Source organism: Nerophis lumbriciformis, linkage group LG26, assembly GCF_033978685.3.
Source record: "Nerophis lumbriciformis linkage group LG26, RoL_Nlum_v2.1, whole genome shotgun sequence".
Lineage (NCBI taxonomy): Eukaryota > Metazoa > Chordata > Actinopteri > Syngnathiformes > Syngnathidae > Nerophis > Nerophis lumbriciformis.
The window spans coordinates 3,856,524-3,877,500 of record NC_084573.2 but is presented as its reverse complement, the minus strand read 5'-3'; the positions used below and the strand labels follow the sequence as shown (position 1 = coordinate 3,877,500).

Here is a 20,977-nt window from a genome sequence, read left to right as displayed (position 1 = left end):
GAAGGAAAAAAACGTATCTAAAGTACGGTAACCTCCTCCAACCTCCGAGGACAAAGCTACCAGTCTGTGGAACGCTCTCCCTGACCACCTGAGGGCACCACAGACTGTGGATGCTTTTTAAAAAAAGGCTTAAAAACCCTTTTTTTTTTTAAAAAAGCCTTTTTTTAGATACCGTATTTTTCGGAGTATAAGTCGCACCGGTCGAAAATGCAAAATAAAGAAGGAAAAAAACGTATCTAAAATACGGTAACCTCCTCCAACCTCCGAGGACAAAGCTACCAGTCTGTGGAACGCTCTCCCTGACCACCTGAGGGCACCACAGACTGTGGATGCTTTTTAAAAAAAAAAGGCTTAAAAACCCTTCTTTTTTTTAAAAAAAAGCCTTTTTTAGATACCGTATTTTTTGGAGTATAAGTCGCACCGGTCGAAAATGCAAAATAAAGAAGGAAAAAAACGTATCTAAAATACGGTAACCTCCTCCAACCTCCGAGGACAAAGCTACCAGTCTGTGGAACGCTCTCCCTGACCACCTGAGGGCACCACAGACTGTGGATGCTTTTTAAAAAAAAAAGGCTTGAAAACCCTTCTTTTTTTAAAAAAAGCCTTTTTTTAGATACCGTATTTTTTGGAGTATAAGTCGCACCGGCCGAAAATGCAAAATAAAGAAGGAAAAAAACGTATCTAAAGTACGGTAACCTCCTCCAACCTCCGAGGACAAAGCTCCCAGTCTGTGGAACGCTCTCCCTGACCACCTGAGGGCACCACAGACTGTGGATGCTTTTAAAAAGGGCTTAAAAACCCTTCTTTTTTTTTAAAAAGTCTTTTTTTTGATACCGTATTTTTTGGAGTATAAGTCGCACCGGTCGAAAATGCAAAATAAAGAAGGAAAAAAACGTATCTAAAATACGGTAACCTCCTCCAACCTCCGAGGACAAAGCTACCAGTCTGTGGAACGCTCTCCCTGACCACCTGAGGGCACCACAGACTGTGGATGCTTTTTAAAAAAAAAAGGCTTAAAAACCCTTCTTTTTTTTAAAAAAAAGCCTTTTTTAGATACCGTATTTTTTGGAGTATAAGTCGCACCGGTCGAAAATGCAAAATAAAGAAGGAAAAAAACGTATCTAAAATACGGTAACCTCCTCCAACCTCCGAGGACAAAGCTACCAGTCTGTGGAACGCTCTCCCTGACCACCTGAGGGCACCACAGACTGTGGATGCTTTTTAAAAAAAAAAGGCTTGAAAACCCTTCTTTTTTTAAAAAAAGCCTTTTTTTAGATACCGTATTTTTTGGAGTATAAGTCGCACCGGCCGAAAATGCAAAATAAAGAAGGAAAAAAACGTATCTAAAATACGGTAACCTCCTCCAACCTCCGAGGACAAAGCTACCAGTCTGTGGAACGCTCTCCCTGACCACCTGAGGGCACCACAGACTGTGGATGCTTTTAAAAAGGGCTTAAAAACCCTTCTTTTTTTTTAAAAAGTCTTTTTTTTGATACCGTATTTTTTGGAGTATAAGTCGCACCGGTCGAAAATGCAAAATAAAGAAGGAAAAAAACGTATCTAAAGTACGGTAACCTCCTCCAACCTCCGAGGACAAAGCTACCAGTCTGTGGAACGCTCTCCCTGACCACCTGAGGGCACCACAGACTGTGGATGCTTTTAAAAAGGGCTTAAAAACCCTTCTTTTTTAAAAAAAAGCCTTTTTTTAGATACCGTATTTTTTGGAGTATAAGTCGCACCGGTCGAAAATGCAAAATAAAGAAGGAAAAAAACGTATCTAAAATACGGTAACCTCCTCCAACCTCCGAGGACAAAGCTACCAGTCTGTGGAACGCTCTCCCTGACTACCTGAGGGCACCACAGACTGTGGATGCTTTTTTAAAAAAAGGCTTAAAAAACATTCTTTTTTAAAAAAAAGCCTTTTTTAGATACCGTATTTTTTGGAGTATTAGTCGCACCGGTCGAAAATGCAAAATAAAGAAGGAAAAAAACGTATCTAAAATACGGTAACCTCCTCCAACCTCCGAGGACAAAGCTACCAGTCTGTGGAACGCTCTCCCTGACCACCTGAGGGCACCACAGACTGTGGATGCTTTTAAAAAGGGCTTAAAAACCCTTCTTTTTTTTTAAAAAGTCTTTTTTTTGATACCGTATTTTTCGGAGTATAAGTCGCACCGGTCGAAAATGCAAAATAAAGAAGGAAAAAAACGTATCTAAAATACGGTAACCTCCTCCAACCTCCGAGGACAAAGCTACCAGTCTGTGGAACGCTCTCCCTGACCACCTGAGGGCACCACAGACTGTGGATGCTTTAAAAAAAAAAAAAAGGCTTAAAAACCCTTCTTTTTATAAAAAAAAAAGACTTTTTTTAGATACCATATTTTTCGGAGTATAAGTCGCACCGGTCGAAAATGCAAAATAAAGAAGGAAAAAAACGTATCTAAAATACGGTAACCTCCTCCAACCTCCGAGGACAAAGCTACCAGTCTGTGGAACGCTCTCCCTGACCACCTGAGGGCACCACAGACTGTGGATGCTTTTTTTAAAAAAAAGGCTTGAAAACCCTTCTTTTTTTTAAAAAAAGCCTTTTTTTAGATACCGTATTTTTTGGAGTATAAGTCGCACCGGTCGAAAATGCAAAATAAAGAAGGAAAAAAACGTATCTAAAATACGGTAACCTCCTCCAACCTCCGAGGACAAAGCTACCAGTCTGTGGAACGCTCTCCCTGACCACCTGAGGGCACCACAGACTGTGGATGCTTTTAAAAAGGGCTTAAAAACCCTTCTTTTTTTTAAAAAAAGCCTTTTTTTAGATACCGTATTTTTCGGAGTATAAGTCGCACCGGTCGAAAATGCAAAATAAAGAAGGAAAAAAACGTATCTAAAATACGGTAACCTCCTCCAACCTCCGAGGACAAAGCTACCAGTCTGTGGAACGCTCTCCCTGACCACCTGAGGGCACCACAGACTGTGGATGCTTTTTAAAAAAAAAGGCTTGAAAACCCTTCTTTTTTAAAAAAAAGCCTTTTTTTAGATACCGTATTTTTTGGAGTATAAGTCGCACCGGTCGAAAATGCAAAATAAAGAAGGAAAAAAACGTATCTAAAATACGGTAACCTCCTCCAACCTCCGAGGACAAAGCTACCAGTCTGTGGAACGCTCTCCCTGACCACCTGAGGGCACCACAGACTGTGGATGCTTTTTAAAAAAAAGGCTTGAAAACCCTTCTTTTTTTAAAAAAAGGCTTTTTTTAGATACCGTATTTTTTGGAGTATAAGTCGCACCGGTCGAAAATGCAAAATAAAGAAGGAAAAAAACGTATCTAAAATACGGTAACCTCCTCCAACCTCCGAGGACAAAGCTACCAGTCTGTGGAACGCTCTCCCTGACCACCTGAGGGCACCACAGACTGTGGATGCTTTTTAAAAAAAAGGCTTGAAAACCCTTCTTTTAAAAAAAAAAGGCTTTTTTTAGATACCGTATTTTTCGGAGTATAAGTCGCACCGGTCGAAAATGCAAAATAAAGAAGGAAAAAAACGTATCTAAAATACGGTAACCTCCTCCAACCTCCGAGGACAAAGCTACGAACAATGGGAGACCGAGCTTTCTGCTCCGCCACTCCCAGTCTGTGGAACGCTCTCCCTGACCACCTGAGGGCACCACAGACTGTGGATGCTTTTAAAAAAGGCTTAAAAACCCTTCTTTTTTTAAAAAAAAGCCTTTTTTTAGATAAGTCGCACTGGAGTATAAGTCGCATTTTTGGGGGGAAATGTATTTGATAAAAGCCAACACCAAGAATAGACATTTGAAAGGCAATTTAAAATAAATCAAGAATAGTGAACAACAGGCTGAATAAGTGTACGTTATATGAGGCATAAATAAGCAACTGGTATGTTAAGGTAACATATTATGGTAAGAGTCATTCAAATAACTATAACATATAGAACATGCTATACGTTTACCAAACAATCTCTCACTCCTAATCGCTAAATGAAATCTTATACGTCTAGTGCGACTTATAGTCCGAAAAATACGGTAACCTCCTCCAACCTCCGAGGACAAAGCTACGAACAATGGGAGACGGGGGCTTTCTGCTCCGCCGCTCCCAGTCTGTGGAACGCTCTCCCTGACCACCTGAGGGCACCACAGACTGCGGATGCTTTTAAAAAAGGCTTAAAAACCCTTCTTTTAAAAAAAAAAAAGTTTTTTTTTTGATACCGTATTTTTCGGAGTATAAGTCGCTCCGGAGTATAAGTCGCTCCGGAGTATAAGTCGCACCGGCCGAAAATGCAAACTAAAGAAGGAAAAAAACATACATAAGTCGCACTGGAGTATAAGTCGCATTTTTTGGGGAAATGTATTTGATAAAAGCCAACAGCAAGAATAGACATTTGAAAGGCAATTTAAAATAAATAAACAGGCTGAATAAGTGTACGTTATATGAGGCAATAATATTATTTGATATTTTACGCTAATTTGTTAATAATTTCACGCATAAGTCGCTCCTGAGTATAAGTCGCACCCCGCGGTAAAAAAAACTGCGACTTATAGTCCGAAAAATACGGTAACTTCCTCCAACCTCCCGAGGACAAAGCTACGAACAATGGGAGACGTGGGCTTTCTGCTCCGCCACTCCCAGTTTTTGGAACGCTCTCCCTGACCACCTGAGGGTACCACAGACTGTGGATGCTTTTAAAAAAGGCTTAAAAACCCTTCTTTTTAAAAAAAAGTCTTTTTTTTGATACCGTATTTTTCGGAGTATAAATCGCACCGGCCGAAAATGCAAAATAAAGAAGGAAAAAAACATATATAAGTCGCATTTTTTGGAGAAATGTATTTGATAAAAGCCAACAGCAAGAATAGACATTTGAAAGGCAATTTAAAATAAATAAACAGGCTGAATAAGTGTACGTTATATGAGGCATAAATAACCAACTGGTATGTTAACGTAACATATTATGGTAAGAGTCATTCAAATAACTATAACATATAGAACATGCTATACGTTTACCAAACAATCTGTCACTCCTAATCGCTAAATCCCATGAAATCTTATACGTCTAGTCTCTTACGTGAATGAACTGAATAATATTATTTGATATTTTACGGTAATGTGTTAATAATTTCACACATAAGTCGCTCCTGAGTATAAGTCGCACCCCCGGCCAAACTATGAAAAACAACTGCGACTTATAGTCCGAAAAATACGATATGCATTTTCGGCTGGTGCGACTTATACTCCGGAGCGATTTATACTCCGATAAATACGGTAGCTAAAACTAATATGCATATATCTAAAAAAAAAAAAGGCTTTTTTTTTTTTTTTTTAAAGAAGGGTTTTTAAGCCTTTTTTAAAAGCATCCACAGTCTGTGGTGCCCTCAGGTGGTCAGGGAGAGCGTTCCACAGACTTGGAGCGGCGGAGCAGAAAGCCCGGTCTCCCATTGTTCGTAGCTTTGTCCTCGGAGGTTGGAGGAGGTTACCGTATTTTTCGGACTATAAGTCGCAGTTTTTTTTCATATTTTATTGATCTCATTCACGTAAGAGACTAGACGTATAAGATTTCATTTAGTGATTAGGAGTGACAGATTGTTTGGTAAACGTATAGCATGTTCTATATGTTATAGTTATTTAAATGACTCTTACCATAATATGTTACGTTAACATACCAGTTGGTTATTTATGCCTCATATAACGTACACTTATTCAGCCTGTTTATTTATTTTAAATTGCCTTTCAAATGTCTATTCTTGCTGTTGGCTTTTATCAAATACATTTCCCCCAAAAATGCGACTTATACTCCAGCGCGACTTATATATGTTTTTTTCCTTCTTTATTATGCATTTTCGGCCGGTGCGACTTATACTCCGGAGCGACTTATACTCTGAAAAATACGGTATCTAAAAAAAGGCTTTTTTTTTTAAAAAGAAGAGTTTTTAAGCCTTTTTTAAAAGCATCCGCAGTCTGTGGTGCCCTCAGGTGGTCAGGGAGAGCGTTCCACAAACTGGGAGCGGCGGAGCAGAAAGCCCCGTCTCCCATTGTTTGTAGCTTTGTCCTCGGAGGTTACCGTATTTTTCGGACTATAAGTCACAGTTTTTTTCTTAGTTTGGCCGGGGGTGCGACTTATACTCAGGAGCGACTTATGTCATATGCATTTTCGGCTGGTGCGACTTATACTCCGGAGCGACTTATACTCCGAAAAATACGGTAACTAAAACTAATATGCATATATCTAAAAAAAAAAGGCTTTTTAAAAAAAAGAAGGGTTTTTAAGCCTTTTTTAAAAGCATCCACAGTCTGTGGTGCCCTCAGGTGGTCAGGGAGAGCGTTCCACAAACTGGGAGCGGCGGAGCAGAAAGCCCCCGTCTCCCATTGTTCGTAGCTTTGTCCTCGGAGGTTACCGTATTTTTCGGACTATAAGTCGCAGTTTTTTTCATAGTTTGGCCGGGGGTGCGACTTATACTCAGGAGCGACTTATGTGATATGCATTTTCGGCTGGTGCGACTTATACTCCGGAGCGACTTATACTCCGAAAATTACGGTAACTAAAACTAATATGCATATATCTAAAAAAAAAAAAGGCTTTTTTTAAAAAAGAAGGGTTTTTAAGCCTTTTTTAAAAGCATCCACAGTCTGTGGTGCCCTCAGGTGGTCAGGGAGAGCGTTCCACAGACTGGGAGCGGCGGAGCAGAAAGCCTGGTCTCCCATTGTTCGTAGCTTTGTCCTCGGAGGTTACCGTATTTTTCGGACTATAAGTCGCAGTTTTTTTCATAGTTTGGCCGGGGGTGCGACTTATACTCAGGAGCGACTTATGTGATATGCATTTTCGGCTGGTGCGACTTATACTCCGGAGCGACTTATACTCCGAAAAATACGGTAGCTAAAACTAATATGCATATATCTAAAAAAAAGGCTTTTTTTCAAAAGAAGGGTTTTAAGCCTTTTTTAAAAGCATCCACAGTCTGTGGTGCCCTCAGGTGGTCAGGGAGAGCGTTCCACAGACTGGGAGCGGCGGAGCAGAAAGCCCCCGTCTCCCATTGTTCGTAGCTTTGTCCTCGGAGGTTACCGTATTTTTCGGACTATAAGTCACAGTTTTTTTCATAGTTTGGCCGGGGGTGCGACTTATACTCAGGAGCGACTTATGTGATATGCATTTTCGGCTGGTGCGACTTATACTCCGGAGCGACTTATACTCCGAAAAATACGGTAACTAAAACTAATATGCATATATCAAAAAAAAAGAAGGCTTTTTTAAAAAAAAAGAAGGGTTTTTAAGCCTTTTTTAAAAGCATCCACAGTCTGTGGTGCCCTCAGGTGGTCAGGGAGAGCGTTCCACAGACTGGGAGCGGCGGAGCAGAAAGCCCCGTCTCCCATTGTTCGTAGCTTTGTCCTCGGAGGTTACCGTATTTTTCGGACTATAAGTCACAGTTTTTTTCATAGTTTGGCCGGGGGTGCGACTTATACTCAGGAGCGACTTATGTGATATGCATTTTCGGCTGGTGCGACTTATACTCCGGAGCGACTTATACTCCGAAAAATACGGTAGCTAAAACTAATATGCATATATCTAAAAAAAAGGCTTTTTTTCAAAAGAAGGGTTTTAAGCCTTTTTTAAAAGCATCCACAGTCTGTGGTGCCCTCAGGTGGTCAGGGAGAGCGTTCCACAGACTGGGAGCGGCGGAGCAGAAAGCCCCCGTCTCCCATTGTTCGTAGCTTTGTCCTCGGAGGTTACCGTATTTTTCGGACTATAAGTCACAGTTTTTTTCATAGTTTGGCCGGGGGTGCGACTTATACTCAGGAGCGACTTATGTGATATGCATTTTCGGCTGGTGCGACTTATACTCCGGAGCGACTTATACTCCGAAAAATACGGTAACTAAAACTAATATGCATATATCAAAAAAAAAGAAGGCTTTTTTAAAAAAAAAGAAGGGTTTTTAAGCCTTTTTTAAAAGCATCCACAGTCTGTGGTGCCCTCAGGTGGTCAGGGAGAGCGTTCCACAGACTGGGAGCGGCGGAGCAGAAAGCCCCGTCTCCCATTGTTCGTAGCTTTGTCCTCGGAGGTTACCGTATTTTTCGGACTATAAGTCACAGTTTTTTTCATAGTTTGGCCGGGGGTGCGACTTATACTCAGGAGCGACTTATGTGTGAAATTATTAACACATTAGCGTAAAATATCAAATAATATTATTTATCTTATTCACGTAAGAGACTAAATCGCTAAATCCCATGAAATCTTATACGTCTAGTCTCTTACGTGAATGAGACAAATAATATTATTTGATATTTTACGCTAATGTGTTAATAATTTCACGCATAAGTCGCTCCTGAGTATAAGTCGCACCCCCGCCGGCCAAACTATGAAAAAAACTGCGACTTACAGTCCGAAAAATACGGTAACCTCCTCCAACCTCCGAGGACAAAGCTACGAACAACGGGAGACGGGGCTTTCTGCTCCGCCGCTCCCAGTCTGTGGAACGCTCTCCCTGACCACCTGAGGGCACCACAGACTGCGGATGCTTTTAAAAAAGGCTTAAAACCCCTTCTTTTTTTAAAAAAGCCTTTTTTTTTTAGATATATGCATATTAGTTTTAGCTACCGTATTTTTCGGAGTATAAGTCGCTCCGGAGTATAAGTCGCACCAGCCGAAAATGCATATCACATAAGTCGCTCCTGAGTATAAGTCGCACCCCCGGCCAAACTATGAAAAAAACTGCGACTTATAGTCCGAAAAATACGGTAACCTCCGAGGACAAAGCTACGAACAATGGGAGACGGGAGCTTTCTGCTCCGCCGCTCCCAGTCTGTGGAACGCTCTCCCTGACCACCTGAGGGCACCACAGACTGTGGATGCTTTTAAAAAAGGCTTAAAAACCCTTCTTTTTAAAAAAAAAAGCTTTTTTTTTTTTTTAGATATATGCATATTAGTTTTAGTTACCGTATTTTTCGGAGTATAAGTCGCTCCGGAGTATAAGTCGCACCAGCCGAAAATGCATATCACATAAGTCGCTCCTGAGTATAAGTCGCACCCCCGGCCAAACTATGAAAAAAACTGCGACTTATAGTCCGAAAAATACGGTAACCTCCGAGGACAAAGCTACGAACAATGGGAGACGGGGGCTTTCTGCTCCGCCGCTCCCAGTCTGTGGAACGCTCTCCCTGACCACCTGAGGGCACCACAGACTGTGGATGCTTTTAAAAAAGGCTTAAAAACCCTTCTTTTTTTTTTAAAAAAGCCTTTTTTTTTTTAGATATATGCATATTAGTTTTAGTTACCGTATTTTTCGGAGTATAAGTCGCTCCGGAGTATAAGTCGCACCAGCCGAAAATGCATATCACATAAGTCGCTCCTGAGTATAAGTCGCACCCCCGGCCAAACTATGAAAAAAACTGCGACTTATAGTCCGAAAAATACGGTAACCTCCAAGGACAAAGCTACGAACAATGGGAGACGGGGCTTTCTGCTCCGCCGCTCCCAGTCTGTGGAACGCTCTCCCTGACCACCTGAGGGCACCACAGACTGTGGATGCTTTTAAAAAAGGCTTAAAAACCCTTCTTTTTAAAAAAAAAAGCTTTTTTTTTTTTTAGATATATGCATATTAGTTTTAGTTACCGTATTTTTCGGAGTATAAGTCGCTCCGGAGTATAAGTCGCACCAGCCGAAAATGCATATCACATAAGTCGCTCCTGAGTATAAGTCGCACCCCCGGCCAAACTACGAAAAAAAACTGCGACTTATAGTCCGAAAAATACGGTAACCTCCGAGGACAAAGCTACGAACAATGGGAGACCGGGCTTTCTGCTCCGCCGCTCCCAGTCTGTGGAACGCTCTCCCTGACCACCTGAGGGCACCACAGACTGTGGATGCTTTTTAAAAAAAAAAGGCTTAAAAACCCTTCTTTTTTTTAAAAAAATCCTTTTTTTAGATACCGTATTTTTCGGAGTATAAGTCGCACCGGTCGAAAATGCAAAATAAAGAAGGAAAAAAACGTATCTAAAATACGGTAACCTCCTCCAACCTCCGAGGACAAAGCTACCAGTCTGTGGAACGCTCTCCCTGACCACCTGAGGGCACCACAGACTGTGGATGCTTTTTAAAAAAAAAAAGGCTTAAAAACCCTTCTTTTTTTTAAAAAGCCTTTTTTTAGATACCGTATTTTTCGGAGTATAAGTCGCACCGGTCGAAAATGCAAAATAAAGAAGGAAAAAAACGTATCTAAAATACGGTAACCTCCTCCAACCTCCGAGGACAAAGCTACCAGTCTGTGGAACGCTCTCCCTGACCACCTGAGGGCACCACAGACTGTGGATGCTTTTTTAAAAAAGGCTTAAAAACCCTTCTTTTTTTAAGAAAGCCTTTCTTTAGATACCGTATTTTTGGGAGTATAAGTCGCACCGGTCGAAAATGCAAAATAAAGAAGGAAAAAAACGTATCTAAAATACGGTAACCTCCTCCAACCTCCGAGGACAAAGCTACCAGTCTGTGGAACGCTCTCCCTGACCACCTGAGGGCACCACAGACTGTGGATGCTTTTTAAAAAAACGCTTAAAAACCCTTCTTTTTTTAAAAAAAAAGCCTTTTTTTAGATACCGTATTTTTTGGAGTATAATTCGCACCGGTCGAAAATGCAAAATAAAGAAGGAAAAAAACGTATGTAAAATACGGTAACCTCCTCCAACCTCCGAGGACAAAGCTACCAGTCTGTGGAACGCTCTCCCTGACCACCTGAGGGCACCACAGACTGTGAATGCTTTTTAAAAAAAGGCTTAAAAACCCTTCTTTTTTTAAAAAAAGCCTTTTTTTAGATACCGTATTTTTTGGAGTATAAGTCGCACCGGTCGAAAATGCAAAATAAAGAAGGAAAAAAACGTATCTAAAATACGGTAACCTCCTCCAACCTCCGAGGACAAAGCTACCAGTCTGTGGAACGCTCTCCCTGACCACCTGAGGGCACCACAGACTGTGGATGCTTTTTAAAAAAAAAGGCTTGAAAACCCTTCTTTTTTAAAAAAAAAAAGCCTTTTTTTAGATACCGTATTTTTGGGAGTATAAGTCGCACCGGTCGAAAATGCAAAATAAAGAAGGAAAAAAACGTATCTAAAATACGGTAACCTCCTCCAACCTCCGAGGACAAAGCTACCAGTCTGTGGAACGCTCTCCCTGACCACCTGAGGGCACCACAGACTGTGGATGCTTTTTAAAAAAAGGCTTAAAAACCCTTCTTTTTTAAAAAAAAGCCTTATTTTAGATACCGTATTTTTTGGAGTATAAGTCGCACCGGTCGAAAATGCAAAATAAAGAAGGAAAAAAACGTATCTAAAGTACGGTAACCTCCTCCAACCTCCGAGGACAAAGCTCCCAGTCTGTGGAACGCTCTCCCTGACCACCTGAGGGCACCACAGACTGTGGATGCTTTTTTAAAAAAGGGCTTGAAAACCCTTCTTTTTTTAAAAAAAAAGCCTTTTTTTAGATACCGTATTTTTTGGAGTATAAGTCGCACCGGTCGAAAATGCAAAATAAAGAAGGAAAAAAACGTATCTAAAGTACGGTAACCTCCTCCAACCTCCGAGGACAAAGCTACCAGTCTGTGGAACGCTCTCCCTGACCACCTGAGGGCACCACAGACTGTGGATGCTTTTTAAAAAAAGGCTTAAAAACCCTTCTTTTTTAAAAAAAAGCCTTATTTTAGATACCGTATTTTTTGGAGTATAAGTCGCACCGGTCGAAAATGCAAAATAAAGAAGGAAAAAAACGTATCTAAAATACGGTAACCTCCTCCAACCTCCGAGGACAAAGCTACCAGTCTGTGGAACGCTCTCCCTGACCACCTGAGGGCACCACAGACTGTGGATGCTTTAAAAAAAAAGGCTTAAAAACCCTTCTTTTTTTTAAAAAAGCCTTTTTTTAGATACCGTATTTTTTGGAGTATAAGTCGCACCGGTCGAAAATGCAAAATAAAGAAGGAAAAAAACGTATCTAAAGTACGGTAACCTCCTCCAACCTCCGAGGACAAAGCTCCCAGTCTGTGGAACGCTCTCCCTGACCACCTGAGGGCACCACAGACTGTGGATGCTTTTTTAAAAAAGGGCTTGAAAACCCTTCTTTTTTTTAAAAAAAAGCCTTTTTTTAGATACCGTATTTTTTGGAGTATAAGTCGCACCGGTCGAAAATGCAAAATAAAGAAGGAAAAAAACGTATCTAAAGTACGGTAACCTCCTCCAACCTCCGAGGACAAAGCTACCAGTCTGTGGAACGCTCTCCCTGACCACCTGAGGGCACCACAGACTGTGGATGCTTTTAAAAAGGGCTTAAAAACCCTTCTTTTTTTTAAAAAGTCTTTTTTTTGATACCGTATTTTTTGGAGTATAAGTCGCACCGGTCGAAAATGCAAAATAAAGAAGGAAAAAAACGTATCTAAAATACGGTAACCTCCTCCAACCTCCGAGGACAAAGCTACCAGTCTGTGGAACGCTCTCCCTGACCACCTGAGGGCACCACAGACTGTGGATGCTTGAAAAAAAAAGGCTTAAAAACCCTTCTTTTTTTTAAAAAAGCCTTTTTTTAGATACCGTATTTTTTGGAGTATAAGTCGCACCGGTCGAAAATGCAAAATAAAGAAGGAAAAAAACGTATCTAAAGTACGGTAACCTCCTCCAACCTCCGAGGACAAAGCTCCCAGTCTGTGGAACGCTCTCCCTGACCACCTGAGGGCACCACAGACTGTGGATGCTTTTTAAAAAAAGGCTTAAAAACCCTTCTTTTTTAAAAAAAAGCCTTATTTTAGATACCGTATTTTTTGGAGTATAAGTCGCACCGGTCGAAAATGCAAAATAAAGAAGGAAAAAAACGTATCTAAAATACGGTAACCTCCTCCAACCTCCGAGGACAAAGCTACCAGTCTGTGGAACGCTCTCCCTGACCACCTGAGGGCACCACAGACTGTGGATGCTTGAAAAAAAAAGGCTTAAAAACCCTTCTTTTTTTTAAAAAAGCCTTTTTTTAGATACCGTATTTTTTGGAGTATAAGTCGCACCGGTCGAAAATGCAAAATAAAGAAGGAAAAAAACGTATCTAAAGTACGGTAACCTCCTCCAACCTCCGAGGACAAAGCTCCCAGTCTGTGGAACGCTCTCCCTGACCACCTGAGGGCACCACAGACTGTGGATGCTTTTTAAAAAAAGGCTTAAAAACCCTTCTTTTTTAAAAAAAAGCCTTATTTTAGATACCGTATTTTTTGGAGTATAAGTCGCACCGGTCGAAAATGCAAAATAAAGAAGGAAAAAAACGTATCTAAAATACGGTAACCTCCTCCAACCTCCGAGGACAAAGCTACCAGTCTGTGGAACGCTCTCCCTGACCACCTGAGGGCACCACAGACTGTGGATGCTTTAAAAAAAAAGGCTTAAAAACCCTTCTTTTTTTTAAAAAAGCCTTTTTTTAGATACCGTATTTTTTGGAGTATAAGTCGCACCGGTCGAAAATGCAAAATAAAGAAGGAAAAAAACGTATCTAAAGTACGGTAACCTCCTCCAACCTCCGAGGACAAAGCTCCCAGTCTGTGGAACGCTCTCCCTGACCACCTGAGGGCACCACAGACTGTGGATGCTTTTTTAAAAAAGGGCTTGAAAACCCTTCTTTTTTTTTAAAAAAAGCCTTTTTTTAGATACCGTATTTTTTGGAGTATAAGTCGCACCGGTCGAAAATGCAAAATAAAGAAGGAAAAAAACGTATCTAAAGTACGGTAACCTCCTCCAACCTCCGAGGACAAAGCTACCAGTCTGTGGAACGCTCTCCCTGACCACCTGAGGGCACCACAGACTGTGGATGCTTTTAAAAAGGGCTTAAAAACCCTTCTTTTTTTTAAAAAGTCTTTTTTTTGATACCGTATTTTTTGGAGTATAAGTCGCATCGGTCGAAAATGCAAAATAAAGAAGGAAAAAAACGTATCTAAAATACGGTAACCTCCTCCAACCTCCGAGGACAAAGCTACCAGTCTGTGGAACGCTCTCCCTGACCACCTGAGGGCACCACAGACTGTGGATGCTTTTTAAAAAAAGGCTTAAAAACCCTTCTTTTTTTAAAAAAAGCCTTATTTTAGATACCGTATTTTTTGGAGTATAAGTCGCACCGGTCGAAAATGCAAAATAAAGAAGGAAAAAAACGTATCTAAAATACGGTAACCTCCTCCAACCTCCGAGGACAAAGCTACCAGTCTGTGGAACGCTCTCCCTGACCACCTGAGGGCACCACAGACTGTGGATGCTTTAAAAAAAAAGGCTTAAAAACCCTTCTTTTTTTTAAAAAAGCCTTTTTTTAGATACCGTATTTTTTGGAGTATAAGTCGCACCGGTCGAAAATGCAAAATAAAGAAGGAAAAAAACGTATCTAAAGTACGGTAACCTCCTCCAACCTCCGAGGACAAAGCTCCCAGTCTGTGGAACGCTCTCCCTGACCACCTGAGGGCACCACAGACTGTGGATGCTTTTTTAAAAAAGGGCTTGAAAACCCTTCTTTTTTTTAAAAAAAAGCCTTTTTTTAGATACCGTATTTTTTGGAGTATAAGTCGCACCGGTCGAAAATGCAAAATAAAGAAGGAAAAAAACGTATCTAAAGTACGGTAACCTCCTCCAACCTCCGAGGACAAAGCTACCAGTCTGTGGAACGCTCTCCCTGACCACCTGAGGGCACCACAGACTGTGGATGCTTTTAAAAAGGGCTTAAAAACCCTTCTTTTTTTTAAAAAGTCTTTTTTTTGATACCGTATTTTTTGGAGTATAAGTCGCACCGGTCGAAAATGCAAAATAAAGAAGGAAAAAAACGTATCTAAAATACGGTAACCTCCTCCAACCTCCGAGGACAAAGCTACCAGTCTGTGGAACGCTCTCCCTGACCACCTGAGGGCACCACAGACTGTGGATGCTTTTAAAAAGGGCTTAAAAACCCTTCTTTTTTTTAAAAAGTCTTTTTTTTGATACCGTATTTTTTGGAGTATAAGTCGCACCGGTCGAAAATGCAAAATAAAGAAGGAAAAAAACGTATCTAAAATACGGTAACCTCCTCCAACCTCCGAGGACAAAGCTACCAGTCTGTGGAACGCTCTCCCTGACCACCTGAGGGCACCACAGACTGTGGATGCTTTTTAAAAAAAGGCTTAAAAACCCTTCTTTTTTTTAAAAAAGCCTTATTTTAGATACCGTATTTTTTGGAGTATAAGTCGCACCGGTCGAAAATGCAAAATAAAGAAGGAAAAAAACGTATCTAAAATACGGTAACCTCCTCCAACCTCCGAGGACAAAGCTACCAGTCTGTGGAACGCTCTCCCTGACCACCTGAGGGCACCACAGACTGTGGATGCTTTTAAAAAAGGCTTAAAAACCCTTCTTTTTAAAAAAAGCCTTTTTTTAGATACCGTATTTTTCGGAGTATAAGTCGCACCGGTCGAAAATGCAAAATAAAGAAGGAAAAAAACGTATCTAAAATACGGTAACCTCCTCCAACCTCCGAGGACAAAGCTACCAGTCTGTGGAACGCTCTCCCTGACCACCTGAGGGCACCACAGACTGTGGATGATTTTTTAAAAAAGGCTTAAAAACCCTTCTTTTTTTTTAAAAAAAAAGCCTTTTTTTAGATACCGTATTTTTCGGAGTATAAGTCGCACCGGTCGAAAATGCAAAATAAAGAAGGAAAAAAACGTATCTAAAGTACGGTAACCTCCTCCAACCTCCCAAGGACAAAGCTACGAACAATGGGAGACGTGGGCTTTCTGCTCCGCCACTCCCAGTTTTTGGAACGCTCTCCCTGACCACCTGAGGGCACCACAGACTGTGGATGCTTTAAAAAAGGGCTTAAAAACCCTTCTTTTTAAAAAAAAAGCCTTTTTTTAGATACCGTATTTTTCGAAGTATAAGTCGCACCGGCCGAAAATGCAAAATAAAGAAGGAAACAAACATATATATATATAAGTCGCATTTTTTGGGGAAATGTATTTGATAAAAGCCAACAGCAAGAATAGACATTTGAAAGGCAATTTAAAATAAATAAACAGGCTGAATAAGTGTACGTTATATGAGGCATAAATAACCAACTGGTATGTTAAGGTAACATATTATGGTAAGAGTCATTCAAATAACTATAACATATAGAACATGCTATACGTTTACCAAACAATCTCTCACTCCTAATCGCTAAATGAAATCTTATACGTCTAGTGCGACTTATAGTCCGAAAAATACGGTAACCTCCTCCAACCTCCGAGGACAAAGCTACGAACAATGGGAGACGGGGGCTTTCTGCTCCGCCGCTCCCAGTCTGTGGAACGCTCTCCCTGACCACCTGAGGGCACCACAGACTGTGGATGCTTTTAAAAAAGGCTTAAAAACCCTTCTTTTAAAAAAAAAAAAGTTTTTTTTTTGATACCGTATTTTTCGGAGTATAAGTCGCTCCGGAGTATAAGTCGCACCGGCCGAAAATGCAAACTAAAGAAGGAAAAAAACATACATAAGTCGCACTGGAGTATAAGTCGCATTTTTTGGGGAAATGTATTTGATAAAAGCCAACACCAAGAATAGACATTTGAAAGGCAATTTAAAATAAATAAACAGGCTGAATAAGTGTACGTTATATGAGGCAATAATATTATTTGATATTTTACGCTAATTTGTTAATAATTTCACGCATAAGTCGCTCCTGAGTATAAGTCGCACCCCCGGCCAAACTATGAAAAAAAACTGCGACTTATAGTCCGAAAAATACGGTAACTTCCTCCAACCTCCCGAGGACAAAGCTACGAACAATGGGAGACGTGGGCTTTCTGCTCCACCACTCCCAGTTTTTGGAACGCTCTCCCTGACCACCTGAGGGCACCACAGACTGTGGATGCTTTTAAAAAAGGCTTAAAAACCCTTCTTTTAAAAAAAAAAAGTTTTTTTTTTTGATACCGTATTTTTCGGAGTATAAGTCGCTCCGGAGTATAAGTCGCACCGGCCGAAAATGCAAACTAAAGAAGGAAAAAAACATACATAAGTCGCACTGGAGTATAAGTCGCATTTTTTGGGGAAATGTATTTGATAAAACTCAACACCAAGAATAGACATTTGAAAGGCAATTTAAAATAAATAAACAGGCTGAATAAGTGTACGTTATATGAGGCAATAATATTATTTGATATTTTACGCTAATTTGTTAATAATTTCACGCATAAGTCGCTCCTGAGTATAAGTCGCACCCCCGGCCAAACTATGAAAAAAAACTGCGACTTATAGTCCGAAAAATACGGTAACTTCCTCCAACCTCCCGAGGACAAAGCTACGAACAATGGGAGATGTGGGCTTTCTGCTCCGCCACTCCCAGTTTTTGGAACGCTCTCCCTGACCACCTGAGGGCACCACAGACTGTGGATGCTTTTAAAAAGGGCTTAAAAACCCTCCTTTTTTTAAAAAAAAGTCTTTTTTTTTGATACCGTATTTTTCGGAGTATAAGTCGCTCCGGAGTATAAGTCGCACCGGCCGAAAATGCATAATAAAGAAGGGAAAAAACATATATAAGTCGCACTGGAGTATAAGTCGCATTTTTGGGGGGAAATGTATTTGATAAAAGCCAACGCCAAGAATAGACATTTGAGGCATAAATAACCAACTGGTATGTTAAGGTAACATATTATGGTAAGAGTCATTCAAATAACTATAACATATAGAACATGCTATACGTTTACCAAACAATCTGTCACTCCTAATCGCTAAATCCCATGAAATCTTACTTGAATGAGATAAATAAACTATGAAAAAAACTGCGACTTATAGTCCGAAAAATACGGTAACCTCCTCCAACCTCCGAGGACAAAGCTACGAACAATGGGAGACCGGGCTTTCTGCTCCGCCGCTCCCAGTCTGTGGAACGCTCTCCCTGACCACCTGAGGGCACAACAGACTGCGGATGCTTTTAAAAAAGGCTTAAAACCCTTCTTTTTTTTTAAAAAGCCTTTTTTTTAGATATATGCATACTAGTTTTAGCTATTTGGCTGTTCTTGTTTTTATTTTTATTTATTTTTTTATGATCTTTTTTTTTTTTTTTAATACATCGTAGCACTTTGAGGTTGTTTAAAAAGTTAAAGTTAAAGTTAAAGTTAAAGTACCAATGATTGTCACACACACACTAGGTGTGGCGAAATTATTCTCTGCATTTGACCCATCACCCTTGATCACCCCCTGGGAGGTGAGGGGAGCAGTGAGTAGCAGCGGTGGCCGCGCCCGGGAATCATTTTTGGTGATTTAACCCCCAATTCCAACCCTTGATGCTGAGTGCCAAGCAGGGAGGTAATGGGTCCCATTTTTATAGTCTTTGGTATGACTCGGCCGGGATTTGAACTCACAACCTACCGATCTCAGGGCGGACACTCTAACCACTAGGCCACTGAGTAGGTACTCAATGTACTCAATGTAAAGTGCTTTTTACAAATAAAATCTATTATTATTATTATAATAGCTGACCTTTCTCCGCAGGTTAATGTCCGCGTCACCACCATGGACGCCGAGCTGGAGTTTTCCTTCCATCCCAACACCACGGGGAAGCAGCTCTTTGACCAGGTCTGCAAATAACCATCCCATCCATCCATTTGCTACTGCTTGTCCCTCTTGGAGCCTATCATATACGAGATGTATTTCAGGAAATTGCCCAAGTTGTATCCAACCAGCACTCAACAATAACAGTTTCGCATTTAAAAATTGTACCCGTAGTTTCCGGACTATAGAGCGCACCCACTGAATTTCAAGGACATTTTTTTAATTATATATTTTATACATTGTAAAATGAATAGCAACGTTAGCTCGATTTGTTGTGTAGCTACCTTAGCCTTTCAATGCAAGACAACAGCGCACGGTCCAGCGGCAAAATAAAGAATGATTTTCCTACAAACTAACGTGTTTTCCAGAGTATAGAGCGCACCGGTATATAAGGTGCACCCACAACATTTAAAAAAAAATGTTCCCCCCCCCCTTATATTAGCCACACCCGACTATAAGCCGCAGATAGTATACGTTGTGAAGTGAGTTATTTACGCAGAAATATTCTGTAAATGTTTATTTACATGCCTTAATTGATTCCGAACGGTGCTTGTAACACGGCAGTGCCATGATTGGGTATAAAAGTAGATTCCATGAAATGCTCAGTCATTCACAAACAAGGATGGGGCGAGGGTCACCACTTTGTCAAGAAACCCGTGAGCAAATTGTTGAACAGTTTAAGAAAAACCTTTCTCAACCAGCTATTGCAAGGAATTTAGGGATTTCACCATCTACGCTCCGTAATATCATCAAAGGGTTCAGAGAATCTGGAGAAATCACTGCACGTAAGCAGCTAAGCCCGTGACCTTCCATCCCTCAGGCTGTACTGCATCAACAAGCGACATCAGTGTGTAAAGGATATCACCACATGGGCTCAGGAACACTTCAGAAACCCACTGTCAGTAACTACAGTTGGTCGCTACATCTGCAAGTGCAAGTTAAAACTCTCCTATGCAAGGCGAAAACCGTTTATCAACAACACCCAGAAACGCCGTCGGCTTCGCTGGGCCTGAGCTCATCTAAGATGGACTGATGCAAAGTGGAAAAGTGTTCTGTGGTCTGACGAGTCCACTTCCGGTTGAAAGCACCAAATGGAAGGACACTGCAGCACCTGCAGTGAGCCAACCCTTCCAAAACATAGCGGCAGTTCACTAAATTAGTCATCTTACTCTGGGTTTTTCATCCCATTCAAAAAAATTACAGTGCTAAGATAAAAAATAAATAAATATGTAAAATAAAAATAAAACAGTTGAACTAAATTGAATATGTTTTGTTGGTTAAACTGCGAATACAATTGAAGTGCAAATGAAAATACAGCTTCACCACATTAGTCATAATTTTTTCACTTGAGAAACGTTTCTATAATAATAATAATAATTAAAGCTGCAAGCAGCATTGGTCGGGCCCGCGTATTTGGCAGGTGCTAGTCCTAAGTGTCCCAATACTTTTGTCAAGTTTTAGTCCCAAGTGTCCCAATACTTTAGTCCAGTGTAAGTGTCCCAATACTTTTGTCCAGTGTAAGTGTCCCAATACTTTTGTCCAGTGGTAGTCCTAAGTTTCCCAATACTGTTGTCTACTTTTAGTCGTAAGTGTCCCAATACTTTTGTCAAGTGTTTAGTCCCAAGTGTCCCAATACTTTTGTCCAGTTTTTGGCTTAAGTGTCCCAATACTTTTGTCCAGTGATAGTCATAATTGTCCCAATACTTTTGTCTAGTGTACCTACCTAGTCTGCATTGTGTAGGCACGCTGGTGCATCCTGCTTTTAAGCAGCCATCTTAAAAAAACAGCAGCGCAGCAGCATCAGCGCAGTGGTTCTTTGAAGGGTCATAAAATCAAAACCGGAGCAGGTATCAAAACTCTTTCGCCAAATTTTCATCAGAAGGGTTCAATCTCTCTCCTGTGTTAGTTTGAAGCCGAAACAACAAACGCGCTCAGAGGAGATAATGTTTGAAGAAAGGTGACCGGTTTTTACAAAAATGTTGTGTTGAAGGGGGAATAGCAAACTTCCTGTAGATTTTTGCTGGGGGTTGTCAATTTATGAAATGTAGGTCTAAGTGAGACCTACGGAGAGGATTTTGTTTCATGTCTCTCCGACCTTCCCAGTGGGAGTTACAGGCAGTTGTGTAATTTTTTTCTTCCAAGGAGCAGTTTTTTCTCCGTTTTATTAAAAAATTGCGCTAGAGCGCAATTTTTAAATTTGGGGCTAGATTTTTTTATTAGATCACAATTTTTGCTAGTCCTGATGTGTGCGTTCAGTTTGGTGAGTTTTGAAGCATGTTAAGGGGGTCAAATTACAGCTGAAAGAGGCAAAAGTGTCTGTTTTTAGTACTTTTTTGTCTTGAAGGGGGAATTGCCAACTTTTTATTGATTTTAGCCCGAGAATGTACAATTATGAAAGGTAGGTGTAAATCAGACCTACAT

At 40.7% G+C, this 20,977-nt stretch overlaps 1 protein-coding gene across 1 annotated transcript in view; it reads left to right on the top strand.

The window, feature by feature from the left end:
* Window positions 1–20,977, top strand: part of ezra (ezrin a) — an 89,072-nt gene that overhangs the window by 2,247 nt on the left and 65,848 nt on the right. Inside the window, exon 2 of the mRNA XM_061987650.2 lies at window positions 18,497–18,580. Coding sequence (XP_061843634.1) covers window positions 18,497–18,580 — 84 coding nt within the window. The remainder of the gene's footprint in view (window positions 1–18,496; window positions 18,581–20,977) is intronic.